Source organism: Trachinotus anak, unplaced genomic scaffold (genome assembly GCF_046630095.1).
Source record: "Trachinotus anak isolate AG129_WGS33_773 ecotype Australia unplaced genomic scaffold, CSIRO_AGI_Tana_v1 ptg000019l, whole genome shotgun sequence".
Classification (NCBI taxonomy): Eukaryota; Metazoa; Chordata; class Actinopteri; order Carangiformes; family Carangidae; genus Trachinotus; species Trachinotus anak.
In genome coordinates this window covers 8,852,940-8,868,623 of record NW_027273870.1, presented here as the reverse complement: position 1 = coordinate 8,868,623, position 15,684 = coordinate 8,852,940, and the positions used below count along the sequence as shown (strand labels likewise).

Genomic DNA, 15,684 nt, shown 5'->3' with positions numbered 1-15,684 from the left:
GAAATGTAAGTAAGTGTACGTGTATGATATACAGCTTCTCATATGGGACGTTGAGAGAAGCCTAGCCAAGCACTTCTAGCAAAGAGACCAAATCTATAAAAGTGGAAATGAAACAGTGAGCTGTTCTCTCAGCTTGAAAGTTTATATTTCAAAGAAACCTTAAACAGGGCATAACTCGTTGATGTACCTCTACATATTATATTTCTTTGAATGATGGGAAACCTGATATCTTGTCACAGATAATAAGTGCAGGTCTTTGTGCACAGACTTTGGGTTGCAGCATCAATACAAACTTTGCAGCAGCCTAAGACTCGACAGTGTTGTCTTGCAGGAGCAGAGAAGTGTTGTTAGAGAAACGTTAATTCATCGGCAATTTTAGGACCCCCTGGTTTATCCTCAATCTCTTATATAAATAAATATATTTAAAAAGTAGTAAAAAAAAAAAAAAAAAAAGATTTGCTGTCATGATCAAAGATCCTCCTCGAATATTAGAGGATATTGGACCTGATGTAGATCATAACCAACATCTTGAAAGTTCACATCACATGTGAGCATGACCTTTACTACTACTTTGAGTCACTCTCTCTGTGAATCGACCTTGGTACTCAGTAGTTTCAAGATCACTGTGGTAAAAATGTGAACTTGTGTATTTCCATTCAGGGTAGAAAAAAAGTGTATGCCTCCATCATTGTGGACTGAGGCCCCCTCCACCTGAGGACTTATGACCAATGAGAAACTAACAGCCCCTGTACAAGCAGAAGATGAGGTTGAAATTAATAATGTGCATATTAGGGATAAATGACCGTTTACTGTGGTTAGTTTGTAGAAATTCCAGCACCAACATCTGAAACCATAGATAAATAACTGACTTGTGTGAGGTTTTGGCTTAGTTACAGACTTTTATGAAAGCAGCACCACCTTGTGTCTTTAATGTAGCCTATATTACAACAGGAGAGCAGTCACTTACTGAAAATTGACTTAAATCCAGATCTGTGATTAGTTTTAACTCAATATGCTGTAAAATATAGTTGTCTTTTTATTTGTGTACCTTATATTTGAATTTGTGAATTATTACTATGGATGTAAATTAGCATTTTTCTTTAGCTACAATCCAGCAAGTTTACATTGTGTGTTTTATAGGGATGCTGGTTAACATGCATTGCCCCAATCAAATAGATAAATAAATGAAAATAATAAATAAATAAAATAGCAATAATATGTTTAAAGCTATTGACAAAATAAATATTCTTATTTATTTTGTGTACTTGTTTATATCTCCTCTACAATATATCACCTTCTCTGATGTTTTCTCAAAGTGTCCTATAGAAATTGTTTAGGTACATCTTGTCTTTCTCTGGTTTTTACAGTACATGTCAAGAAGAACAGTTGCTAAATATCAGAATAACGTTCCCCCACAGAATATAGTGGGTGTATGAGGAAACTGAGCTTTTGTTACTCAAGTATTTTTCTTGCCATTTTGTCCCTTTATTTGAGGATGGACGGTAGAGCAGTGACAGGAAGTGACAGAGATGGGGGATGACCTGCAGCAATGGCCAGGAAAATATACTTAAAGTATTAAAAGTACTCAGTACACAAAAATGGCCTCTGACATCTAATCCTATATATCTAGTCATAACATATTAGTAATTTCATATTTGTTATTCATGGATTAATGTATAAGCAACTCAATGATTATTTTATTTTCATTATTGATTAATCTCCTCATTATTTCACCATTAATTAGATGATTGTTTGGTTTGTAAAAAGATAGAAAATTGTGAAAAATGTCCATCACAATTTAACCAGAGCCCAAAGTGACATCTTCAAAAACATGTTTTTTTGTAATAGTCAAAATCTCAAAATTGGAATCACAAATAAATTAAAATAATTGAAAATAATTTGAGAAATTGAAACCAAGAAATTTCTGGCGTTTTGCATAAAAAATTGAATGGCAATTTAATTTCTGTCATTAATCTGTTTCTGTCAATAATCGTTTCAGCCCCATTCTGTATGACTTCTAACATCCTTGTGTATTTATGCATCATCGCCACTAGGTGACAGCATTGAATCTAAGTGTGATGGACAGTGCTAGATCTGTGATCTGTCCAGCAGTGTTTTTTGTTGTTCCAGCCATGCAACCACACATTGGCAACGAACAAACCATGTACAGTGGTGTGTTACTGAAGCTGTAAAATAATTACAATCCATTTGATATACAGGTCGTTTCTTTCTTTGGGAATTCCCACTGATGTGATCCCGACTGAAGAGTAACTATAGTGAGAGTGTAACTTGGGCCTCTGAGAGGAACGTACCATACAGTAAATAGAAAGTAAGAATAAATGGAAGCATTTTAGTGAGACATAATACTCAGTCAAACCTATGATAGAATAGTTCTATGGCTCTCACTTGTATTGCTAACAACAGATCAGGTCTCCTTGCCCATCTGAAATAGTAATCACTAATTAAGTTTGTGGAGACCTGTCCCCAAACTACTATCCTGTTTCTCTGAGAAATACTAATGGTGATAATGTCTAAAGAATAGTGTGAGGACAAAGATTACAACCACTTACTGATTTCACATCTGGACATACACACCTGTTCTCACCACACCATCGGCAAACAAAAAACTCTTCTCATTTTTTAAAATGTTGCTTAAAACACATGTTCAACTGTCCGATAACAAAACATCACACCTGTCTGTTGGTGACGATGTGATGAAATCTATTGACCTTCGAGTCCCTCTGCTCCCTGGTCCACAGACACCTCTAGGCCTCCTTGTAAATGCTTTTATGATTCTGGAGGCAAAATGCAAAGTGACAGTACTTTTTAATGTTAAGTCTCAAATATGACATTTAACATAAAGCTACAACTTTCTCAGCATCTTAATAGGTGTGCCGCCTCTCTTTTTGCAGACACACAGCTCAACTCAAAGCATTGTGAGTTCAGTAGATCAAAGAGTCAGATTAGAAAGCCCAGAGGGATGCTGGGTCACAGTGTGGCCATAAGGAGGAGAACACCAGTGTGTTATCTCTTTTCTCCAGGCTGCGCCACCCGGCATAATGCAGCAACTTAAAAACCCTCATGCCATTGTTCACACAATAAGAGGTCTGTATCAGGCCTCTGCGGCCAGTGGCATTCATGTTTCCTGACAATACATTAGCCAGCAGCACATGAAACAGCTGTATAGCAGAAAACCATGGAGAGGAAATGTTTACTTATTAGTGTGTTCATTCACGTTTGAATAAAAGTCATCTGAAGTTGATTAAATGAGGGAAATATCTATCTTTCCTAGATGTTTCTAGTCGGCTCTCCCTCTAACACTGCGTGTGGTTGAGGAGAATGTTGAGGGGAAACATGTAGAAAACGACACATAAGCACGTTTTCAAAACTGCCACACAACAACTGGCATAACCATGGAAATAACCAGGAAATGTAATGTACGCGCAAATGCACTTGTGTGTGAATGTGCGTGTGGTTGCCCTGGTTGTAAATTGATCCCTCCTACTCTCGCTGGTTCGTTGTGCAGAGGAGGGGCGAGAAGAAGAAGGAGGAGGAGGAAAAGGAGGAGGAGGAGGAGGGAGCCGAAGCAGGAAGGAAGGCAGGCAGAGAGGGAAGGGAGGCAGGCTGTGAATGCTAACGAGCCCCGTCGTAATCATACAGCTCCATAGGTAGGGTTTGATAAAACATCTTGCAATGGAGAGGAACGACGACCACTATTAAAGACCTACTATGCGCCAGTGCAGCGTTCGCCCTGTGCGCGTACAGCAGCCCCACCGTCGTCGGCACGTTTGATCAGAAAAAACCGTCTTTTTCCGCTGAGTGAAATGTATCGCGACTGCTCGGGATTCACATTCTGACAATGGAGATTGAAAATATCGTGGCCAACACGGTTCTCCTGAAGGCGAGGGAAGGTAAGCCGTGCTCTCTGACACACACACACACACACACACACACACACACACAAAAAAAGGAATAAATGAAATGTTATTTTTCCTCACCCACCTCACCGACATGGTCGTGGACGAGCCTGGGCTGTCGGCGGTCCTCCTTGGGATTTATGCCTTCTCTGGCTCCCATCCCTGCGCAGCGCTTTGTCTCCGGGCAAACACCAAACATATTCCGTTGAAATCAGCTGTTTGTGCACCAACAACACTCATTATTCGCCGGGCATGTTACCATAAGGCCCAGGAGGCTGGAGATGAACAAGGCAGGGAGTGTTTGCAGCATCGCGCTTGGACGGCAGCGTTGCATTAGAGGCGGTCGAGCAAATTTTTTCACACAAGCACCAGTGGTTTTGTGCATATTTACAATTTACGATGACATAACGGTTATTCGGCGGCATTCCCATTACATGGCATTGAGTGTGAAGCGAAATATAGCTGCGCAGTGGGGCTCTGTGACCGAGTGCAGCCTCTTCTTACCTGTCATTGTAGGTTTGTGTGTGTTTAAAGCCTGATTAGGAAGGTAAAGTGGACGTGTGGTATTATTTGACGCAGAAATAAGCCACTGCATCTCTTTTCGGATGCTAACTGTGAGCTGTGCTGTGGTGAAAGCATTACGTTACAGCGGAGGCTTTGGATTCAGAGAGATGTTAGAAGATGGCCCACCGTGTACCCCGGCGGCCCTGGCGCTACAAGCCCCGGGTGTGCACGCTGCTCAGTGGGCCGGTGATCCCACAGCAGCGGCAGCTCGCTCGGAGGGGGAAAGAGGCGACTATCCATCTGTTTTCCAGGAGATGGCAGAGCAGAGAGGCCACTTTGTAGCCAGTGAGTGGGCGCAAGGTGGGTGTGCAACACTGTATCAGCAGCCAGAGGAGGCGAAAGAGGTGTTATAACAGCTCAACGATTTCCACTGGTGTGGTGTGTTTTTTTTTTTCTTTTTTTCTTTCCCTTCCTCTGATCGGACTGGACACCAGCAGCAGGGTCTGCGGTCCCAGAGGATATTGTGCAAGTTGATCCGTTTTATTCGACAGCAAAGTCGCTCACCGTCGGGGGGGGGGGGGGGGTCGCGGTTCGATGTGTATGCAGAGGCCTTCCCTGCTTATGGTTTGCATTAAATCCAGCCTGCGTTTCAGTATAAGACTAAACGCCAACACTGCTGTGAAATGGATTATTCACAGCGGCAGTGAATCCATTTCATAGCAGCAGCTGCTCCTTACAAAGCATCATCATTAAATGGTGCTAGGCATTGTCATGAGTGATACCCTGTGAGATTATTGTACACAGATCGGATCTACAGGCTCAATACCTGTCAGTGCTCATAGTCCTTTTATCACCAGAGGCTCCAAAAGGTCCTCAGTGATAAATTCAACTGTGTGAACCGTGCAGAGTGTGGAAGGAACCTGGTGTCTCTCAGGATGTGGCCCAAAGTCACCACAATATACTTTAGCTTCAAGGGTAAGGTTTGTGCTGAGACATATGTTGATAAATCAGTTGCTCTTTTTAAATAAACGATTGGTTGGGAGTTTGATAAGTTAGTAAAAGTTTGCATCATTTATCATTTGCTTTACAAATGCAAAGGAAGTCACGTATATAGGCCTACCATTAGAGACTGGATTACAACACAAAATAGATTAATCAATAAAGACAACAGTCAGTGGCTGCGGTCTTATAAAGTTTTTCTCCCTGCTGTATCATTCACTATCTTAATCGTCTCACTGATTAAAACAGCTAATGGGTCCCTCTTTATTCCTTTAAGATGCACAGGAGACTGATTTGATTTTAATTCACCTTTCTAATGATTGACACTTTGACAGTTTGTTGCTGTCAAAGTGTTCATGTATGTCACAGTGACAGTCAGCGCTGGTAGTGTCACAGGCTGTGGAGCGAACTCCGCTTTTAATCTCACAAAACCAGAGAGAAAGCAGCTCCTGTGCATCAGAGGTCAGGGGCCTATCTGAGGGTTTCTCCATGGTCACCTTCGTGCTACATGGCATCAAACCTCTGCTCGCAGCAGAAGGGTGCATGGAGGCGGGTTTTCAGCTGCATGGAGCTGGGTCCAAGCCACTGAGTCAGCAAGTGTTTGTCCTGCTGATGTGTCCTTGAGCAAGACATTAAATTGTTCTGTAACTCTCTGCCCTTGCTGCATAGACGGGAAATGACAGACAATTTCCCGGCTTAGTGCTTACGAAGAATGCTTTGTGCACACAGAATCATTGGCTTTCATGGTGGATATGCAGTTTTCTTCATCTCAGAATTAACACTTGACCCATAACGTCACCCTGCACGTCCATTAGTGCCTAGAAAACTTTTGAGCCTGGTCACAAGATGCTCAAAACTTTGACTCGTGAGTCAGTTTTACGTACCTGTTGATGTGAAACTGGGTGGCCAGAGTGAGAAGTGTTATGACAGGGTGTGCCCAGTCTGCTACAGTTGAAATGACACGTCAAGGGAAGTGGTTAGAGATGACACTGCTCCCCACCCCTGCCTCTGTAACTTTCACACATACATTTGGTAGAAAATCTAGAAAGGAAAACCACCACATTTACAGTATTTACATTGTTTCCTCTGCCTTAGAGCGACCCAGACTGCATATGGAGACAGTTGCATGAGGTGAAAGTCTTCCACGGTTGAAGGCGGTTACTGCTAAAGCTCCCCTGAGAGTATATTAGAAAATTTTTGAAATGGTGACTGTGAGAATAGCGAGAGGATATCTTTTGGCAGAGATGCAGCCCACAGTTTATGTGGATGTAAGCAGCCAAGCATACCAGAGTTATTTTCAACATAGCAGTCTGCTTCCGCATTGTCTCATTAAGCATAACATCGGAGCATCTCATCAGTAATTGTATTGTGAGTCTAAACTCTTTGCACAATGTTAAAAACCCATATTCAATATTTACCTGTAAATGATATATATGGCATGTATTGGCTGATTTTCACACAAAAGCTGCAGTGCATAAGGGAGTTAAAAGCACTTGAGATAATTTAGAAACAGTGTTATCATAGTTTGTCCCGCAGACTCCTCTGTTTACAATACTTTGCAGCACCTGAGTTGGCAGAGCACCCTATCATAGCGGAGCAGATGGTGGTGTGAAGTCTGTTAAGAAGAATTATGTTCACTCTTCAGCTGTAAAATATCCTGCCTCCATTACATTTGTTTGTCAGAGCTCTTTAATAACCAAATCAGAGAGTTCTATTTTTTTTTTTTTTTTTTTATCGGTTCCACATAAAAAGATGCTTTATAGAAAATTGGAAGCAACTTTTGATACAAACCGATGTTTCTCGTAGCATAACATAGAGTTGTATCTCAGTTAGGAGCAAGCTGGGCTGAGTAGCCACTGGAAAATTTGTATGAGACACATTTTCCTCCTGCAGACCTCGAAAAGACACTGGATGCTAATCCTAATCTCCCAACTGATGCTGTTAACAATCAGAAACCGTGCTGAAGTGGTAAATTTCTTCAAGGAATTTTCAGCCCTTGTCATTATTAGATATCAGCAGCCTGTACATTACAGAAATTATTTTGTGAAGCTGTTGCAATTTGTCTCTCTGATCAGGCTCGACAGATGAAAATCACATTAATTGATACTGATTTTTTTTAAAAAAAAAGGTTGAAAACACAGAATTGGACTCTATTTTTTAACTTGACATTTGGGCGTCTGTGTAACACGTCTGTATGAAACAATCTGCAGGAGGATGAGTTAAACTATTTAAGCATGAGCTTGTTGTACACTGCTGTGTTTTGAGTAGGCAAAAGGAGGATATGGGTGCTGTAGTTCCCTAGCACCTGGGGAATTGAAATAAATTGAACACACTGACATAATCAGGTCAGCTGGTATCAGTAAATTTGCAGTTTGTTGCCTCTGCTTTTATTTCAGTTAGACATTGACCAGTTAGATATTGATATTTACCAGAATGCCCCTTGAGAGCCGGTGTTAACTTGTTGCATTCTGCTGTGAGTTATAAATACAGTTGGTTTAGAGATGACTGCAAAAGTTTTATAGGATGAAACCTAAACTTTAATTTTGAATGGATAAACACGGACAGTTTCTCTGTGGCTGTCACTGACTTCAAGATTCAAGTTTTGAAGGAACGAGATGTCGACACTAAGAGGCAGTGAAATTGTCCAAAGGGCAGAGAGACGCGGGATCAAATGGTGAAGCTGAGTGTTGTTATTTAACACAAACACCAGGGAAATGAATATATTTAGACCAGATATTACAATTCCACACATATTTGATTTTCATATTCAAATGTAAAGAGTGACGGGACATGAAGGATATTTCACTACCTGTACCTCTCTCTCCTGGAGTCAGATTTCACTTGATCCTTTTCTGCTGTGTTCCTGTCATCATTCCTACAGTCTTCATAAAAAGGAAGGAATGTGGACAGTCCAGTGCTCAAACATTTCTAACAAACAGAACAAACTTTAATCCTGCTTATCTATGTCTCATCTCCATCTTACAAGTTGGAAACTTTGATTATTATTTTCCTTTTTTGCAGTCTGACATTACAAATGCAAGTGTATGCGCCTCTGATGTTGGTGTCTTTAATCCCCCTGTGCTCTCAGCCCCCCTCTCCAGCAGGCTTCAAATTGTAGGCTAGCAGGTATTCTCAGACCACTTGTGAGGGTTTTCCTGTGACGTTGGCCAGCGTAGCTTTATTAGTTTTGCGGCCATAGCTGGGCTAACACTTGTTGTCATCACTCTGGGGTGTTTCCTCCAGCTGAGCCTCGTAAAACACGTCGCTTTGTGACTGTCCCTTGATGTGGGACTCATTTTACAGTTATGACACCCACAAATGGGCTGTGCGGAGAATGAGGCTCGGCGTGTTTGCGTACGCGCCTCTGCTGCATGGCACTAGCAGCGGCGCTTAGCTGGGTGGCTACTGGGACGTTCATTAGCACAATTTCTTGGCAAGCTGAGTAACCATAAAGAGGCACTTTTTGAAGCACTTTGTGAACATCATAGGGACGTTGTTCCAGCTGCCTTATTAAATGTTAAATGGGCGTTCTTCCTATGAGAAGCCAGCTGTCATCCCGATTTTAACAGTGCGTACGATTGAGTGTACTTATGGTTCAAATAAAGATTTAGTTTCTCTGAAATGACTCTTTAGAGGTCAGAGACGAGTAGCAAGTGCATGAAATGTTAAAGGTCCCTCATGTTTAATCAGTTTAAAAACACGATTTTGGCGTCTGCCCTTGGTCGGATTTTATGTCAGTCCTACCTTCGAATATGGCTTGACGGCTTGAAGGTGTCGTCTTATCAAAGATAATCTTCAAGGGGCAATATGTGCTATGTGTTCCCCACTCAAGGGCTTGGTGCTTTTTTGTGTGTGTGTGTTCCCGTTCTTTCAGCGTGGCCATGAAATTAACCAGTGGGCCCTTCATCTGAGAGACGGACGCAGATAACATATAGATGATTAACCTTTCAGCTTGTGCTCTTGCAGACTGTTGCACGTCTTGCTCAAGTTTAGTCTCACCGTGTTCCCTCCCCCCCCCCCCCCCCCGCCCCCCCCTCGGCCTCCCCTTTCCTCCTCCCTCAAGACGCTGTGAAAACAAGGGTCAGTTTTCAAGCACGTCTCGGCGAGATTTAATGGAATATCTCGAACACACGGGGATGGGGCAGAGGAAGGAAAGGTCTTGCAAAACACCACAGCATGCAGCTGGAATGAGCAGCGTGCTTTGACTGTGTGTGTGTGTGTGTGTGTGTGTGTCTGCTCATGTGAAAAACTGCATGTCCTACCTCATGCGACCAACCCCCCCCGCCCACCATGCTCGTTTGTTGTTGTCGTGTCCAGGAATTTACTCTGATGTTGTAATGTTGTTTCACATTTTTTCACGTGATCCACGCCTTTCCTCACGGGGCCATATGGAGAGAGAGAGAGAGAGAGAGAGAGAGGGAGGGTGAGAGAGAGAGAGAGGGGGGAGAGGGAGGAGAGGGAGGAGAGGGAGTCATGGCCATAAAGAATTAACGAAGGCATAACAAGAGAAGAAAACTGTTTATATGGGGGAGGGAACCAAGGAGCTGAAGTCAGAGAGGATGAAAAAAAAAGAAAAAAGAAAAAAGGGAAGGGGGCCATGTGAGTGAGGTGAGGATTAGAGCGGAGCAGCGCTGCCTGATGTTCACATGTTTCTCTTTTCCTCTCTCTCAGCTGATGTGTGTCTTTCAGTGTGGGTATACAGACAGATTACCTTATGCAAACACTGGGCCTTTGCTTTGAATAGGCAACACAGATACTCGCAGCTAATGTTTTCCTTATCAGGGGCTACTCCAGCCAATCACACACTGTATGTGAGAGCGACTGGGAAAGCAACAGGCCATTCATTTATCATGGCCAGGCTCCATTGTGCTCCGTGTGCGTGTGCATGCTCATGTTACAATGGGCCTAAACTATGCGTGACCCTCTCTCATTTCCTACCATTTAAGCCATGTTTTTGGGAGAGCACCGCAGATGTCCACTCTGATCCTCCACCTATGTGGCTGCTGCAGGGCGGGGGTCAAATCAGACAAGGCAGGGGCTGGTACCAAATATTCAGGGTACCTTGGCCAAAAATATCTTAGTAAACAGTGTTATCAGTGTTTTGAAAGTTAGAAAAATTGCTGTTGGTTCCTGCTGTAGTGGAGTTACTTAACTGCATGTTTGCCTTCTTACCTTTTTGACCTTTCTCTCCGTTTCATGGCCAGAGGAGTAAGTGTGCACTGACCCTTTGACCTCCTCTGTGCTTTTCAAGTCAGGCCTGCAGGAATCAAACTGTCTACTCACTCTGTTCAAGTGTGCAGCCGAATGTCCCGAAGTGTATCGTGCAAAGATGTAAATACTGACTGCTTGCTGCTGGTCTGTCACTGTCACAGACGAGCTGGATTTTCTGGCCTTGTGGCTGTTATTCTGAGTGTCAGCATGTGACATGTGTTCAGCAGATTCTCCCATATGGCGATGGAAAATAAAGACGGGCTGTGAAGACAGCAGTGCCGCTCTGCTCCGCGTCCTCGCTCACATCTGAAGAAGCTGGGAATCACAGCAAAAAGAAGTTGCCAGTGATGCTGTTTCTCTTTCCAAGTGTTGTTTTTTTATTTTATCACAGCTATTTTTGTAGTTATCACTGCGGGACTTTTTTTTTATTTTCTATTTTTTTGTCAGTTGCTCCATGCATTCACATATTTGCCGTATAGCAATTCTTTATTTTCTCATTAAATATACAGTGGATTTTACTGAAGAATAACTAAATAGCCAGTTGGAGCTGGGACTAAATATTATTTCCATTATTGAATAATTTACCAATTATTTTCTCAATTAAATTAGTTAATTGTTTCGTTTGTGGCAGCAAGGTGTGAAAACAGAATGTGACAAAATGTATTGTCGGAAAAACTGACTTTACTTTTTAAAAAATTAAAATTGCCTGAACAACTATTTTATTAATTGAGTTATTACCAGTTAATTTTATGTTGAACGAACAATCATTTTAATCAATTTTATTATTATTATTATTTTTTTAAATCAATTGGGAATGAAAGAAAATTAACAGGTAATTACCCAAATGCACAGTTTTTCTTGTAAAATACCCTCCACTAAATCGTGTTACCTTTATAAATAACTGGAAGAGGAAATGTTTCATATCTAATGTTTCTATTTGACATATTTGGTATAAAATATGTAAACAAACCTGAAATTGCTCTAAAAATATCTCAGAAATGAGTAACAACACAAAAATCTGATCTGACCTAGAGTCAGTCAGGCACAGGATTTTGAGTCTGGTGTCAGTGTTTATATTTGAGTTTAAAATATCAGGTAACATTTGTGACTGGGATACGTGTTCAGCAGCACTTTTTCCAGTCCAAATAACAGCAGACTTATTTGTCAGTGGCCAAAACTATGTAAAGTATGTTTTCTGTGTTACCTTAAATGTATTTTGAAGTGTTTGATTTGCTATTCCTTGTGTCTTATTAGCAGATAAACACACTGTATGATCCAATATGCCTGTGATGAACAAATTTTGGTTAGCATATGCTTCTAGTTCTGCTTGTTTCTGGGAAGCAGTTTAAATGCTGTTGAGCTCTATGAGCGATTGAGTTCTGATTTTACTCATCACACAGCGATGCTCCTCTTTTGGGTTTAACTTTTACCTCTTCTGAATGTGAAAGAAGCTGTGAACTCTATTTGAACTGGCATTAAATATATATAAATCTGAAGCCTGACTTGGTGGAAGCTGCATGAACTCTGATATGGTGGTGGGGGGGGGGGGGGGGGGGGGGGGGCACTCTGAGATGATACTGCCTCAGTCTACTGTGTGTGACCTCTAGTCTGGCTCCTTCTCCCACTTGAGATGAAAGAGGGAGGAAAGGGAGAGGAACATATTTGGGATGGTGTTGGCCCGTGTTTGGCCTGCACGCGCACTAAGAGCATGTGAAAACTGCAACGGATCACAGGGGGAGGAAACAGAGCACAGACAGAGACTCATGAATGTACATCCATTAATGTGGTTGTAGCTCACCCCAGACAGAAACATACAAACAAAAGATGCATGAAAATACAGTCTTCTCCCGCTCTCTTTGTCTCTTTCTCTGTTGTGTATTTTCTGTCTGTTTCCCATTCTCCCATTGGAGGAGAAATGGAGGAAAAACCAAAATACACACACACACAGGGCTGCGCCATATATGTAAAAAACATCGTGATCGTTTTTGGCAGATATTAAGATATGAGTCACAATTTTAGTTGGAACGATTGTTTTTGCCTTTCATTATCACTGAGAACATTTAAAATGATGATAATGTGATTTTTGTTGGCCCCTCTTCCAAACAAACATGTTCCCATACATCTGGGAACTATGATTTCTTAGGCTGGAGCATCTGTGTAGCACCACAATGCTAATGGTGCTAACAATGCACAACCATGTTGTGACACATTACCATTATCACAAAAATTGCAGCTCCTGTGATTTGGAAATTTGCACTTGGCCATATTGTGATTTTGATCCTGTTTTGATGAATTGTGCAGCCCTTCACACAAAGTAAAGTAAATGACACCGCTGATGGTGTATCCATGCCTACTTTAAATTGTGGAGCCAATCAGATGAAATAGATGTAAAGTGACTGTCTTGTGACATTCGGAAGCTTTGTCATGAATTCTCCATCAGATTTGCCTTGATGCCACTTGGCACTGTGTGTCCCCTTTACAAAATGATGACACACTGATTGATGGATTTTATCAACAGAGAAGACTTTGGTTACATAAAGTTGTTTTAAAGGAGCTGAGTGCGATGTCAGGTCATCCATCTCTCTGTGGCCAGAAGCTGTCTCGCTTTTTATGGCCTTTTTTTGTGGCGTTTTGCTTTTGTTGGACATTTGACAGCAGCGAGCGACAGGAAACGTGGGGGGAAATGGGGAACGGGATGATGTGAGGCAACAGTGGCCAGTGTGTCTCAAACCAGAGCTGATGTTGGTAACATGTTACACATCTGACTGCTGTGCGACCAGAATGACCCCGCTGTCTGTAAATCTTTTAAGGAAAGGAATGTGCATCCTCGTAGTCCGGGCAGCTTGTCTCATGTTTTGACATCCAGTCCTTCTCAACATGTTCCAACTTTTTGAATCTCGTCGCTGCTGCACATGCGCAGACCCCCCGTCCTGAGATCCTGCGAGGTGATCTCAGCGCTGGCTGCAGCTCGGCCATGAATGAGCGAAACGGCTCTGAAGTCCGTGTTTATGGAGGGCCCCGTCCGCTCGGAGGGGAGAACCAAAGTTAAATAAATACTCGCTCCATCCTGTCTGCATTAAGGGCCGGCACACATGGCTTTGACGTCAGAGTGACATTAAACAGGGTGGGGTGGTCCAGCCGACTCTGACAGGCATGTGCACACGCTCACATACACACAGATGGGCTCTTCCATTGCTTGCTATTAAAATCTTTGTCTTTCTTTTCTTGACAGTATCTTTGTCTTTGTCTTTCCTTCCCTCTTTTTTCCCATCTGACCTCAAGTTCAGCCTCATGTCTTGAGCACAGTATACAAACATTGCCACAGCCAACCTTTATTGGTGCTATTTAAATTTCCTTCTCCTGATGAGGAAGAAGTTCATCTCTGACAGTTTGTTCCTTTTTGTTGAGCTGCTTTGACTGTGTTCATCAGTCATTCTGTGTTTTTGGCTCAAGTGTGCGAAAGAATTTCTACTGCAAAATAACCAGCCAGGTGCAACTGGCTATCATCACATGGTGTGTGTGTGTCTGTGTGTGTGTGTGTGTGTGAGATAGCCAATTCAACATTTAATGCCAATGGTCTTCGCTGCCTTTCCTTTTCTTTTGTTGTCTTTTTTCTTTTCCTGCAATGAAGACACTGCATTTTCATGTATGTTCTTATTTCTACATGTGTGTGTGTGCGCATGCCCTGCAGCTCCACAACAGGTTTGTCTACATGCCTGTCAGCATTAATGGCATGTGACCAGTGGGATCGAATGAGCTGCTTTAACACAACATCGACGTGTAGCTGCTCATATTGCTCCTTCACAGTGTGACACAGTTAAAAGAAAAAGTGTCCTTTTGTGTGTGAGCTACTGTTGCATGTTCAAAATAATTTATAACAGCTTGTTGAGTCTGTTTTTGGTTGTTATTGTTCACTTTAAGCTCAGGACAGGATTGAAAAGTATGGTTGGTTTGGAAAAAAAAAAACGACAACAAAAAAAAAACGACTTGTTCCAGTAGGAAAGGGATGAGGATGTTTCTGTAGAGGAGGGGGCGCACATATTGTATGTACAGTATGCCTGTGTGGGTTTGTAGGGTCTTGCTTTGCAGGTGTTTGACCACGGTGACCCACTGCATGTGTTTGTATTGAGGCTGTCACATGTCACTGCCGGGCCAGCTGGTGTGTTGTGAACTTAGGGGGCAGAGGATTTCCCTCTCTGTCGTCCTCAAACTGTCACACTCTGTACGGTCCACTCGAGCTCGGGCACGTTTATTGACTCGGTCTTTTAAAACATAGAATTGAAGCGATGGGACAGACATCAGTGAGTGTGAATCTGCTGTCTCTGAAAACAGATGCAATGGGAGATGAGTAAATAATAAAAATAAACAGTGCTGGCATGTACACATTTCTTAGGACTTGATATTGAACCTCCATATCTTTATCTGCATGAATATGGATGGTGCATTATTGCCAAAGTTATGTAATATATCATTACATACAATGAAATACATCTGCATAAGAAGAGAAAGAAAATTATCACATGATAATCATGTGATCTACATCAACATGATCTATTTACCTTTTCTTTGATCAGACTGTCTGATTTTTATTTATAGCTAAAGTTGTTTCTTAGACAATATGTAACTTTTGTGTCTTGGTGTGTTAAATTATGAAAAATTATTTAGAAAAGACCAAAATGACCATGATCCACGCCCGCTGTGAATAATGTAGCAAATGAGATAAAAGTGATGGGGAGCGATTGCCCAGTGACATGTTTCGCGTCAACGTCACTCGACACTTTGTGTATCCTTTAAGACATAACAGCTGCTGGACTTTAACAGAAGTGAAGACTTTGGTTACATAAAGCTGAGCTGAGTGTGATGTTGGGTCATCTGTAGCCAAAGCTCTGAAGGGGCTCTTATTGCAATTTTCAATTTTCAATGACCTTAATTCATCTTTAGATGTTCTAACAATTACACTACCAAATTATATTCTAACAAAGGATATATGGACACAGTTTAAATGTGTTTTTTGATAGTGGCAGATAAGAAATGAGAGAGGGGGGTAAAACAT

General features: G+C 41.9%; 1 protein-coding gene across 2 annotated transcripts in view; it reads left to right on the top strand.

Annotated features, from left to right (window-relative positions):
- Positions 1-3,596: 3,596 nt before the first annotated feature.
- grk4 (G protein-coupled receptor kinase 4) overlaps positions 3,597-15,684 on the top strand; it is a 41,764-nt gene continuing 29,676 nt past the window's right edge. The window contains exon 1 of one of the 2 annotated variants that reach the window (XM_071503917.1): positions 3,597-3,911. In XM_071503917.1, coding sequence (XP_071360018.1) covers positions 3,860-3,911 — 52 coding nt within the window. In that variant the 5' untranslated portion in view covers positions 3,597-3,859. The remainder of the gene's footprint in view (positions 3,912-15,684) is intronic. The other variant, XM_071503918.1, reaches the window with a different exon arrangement.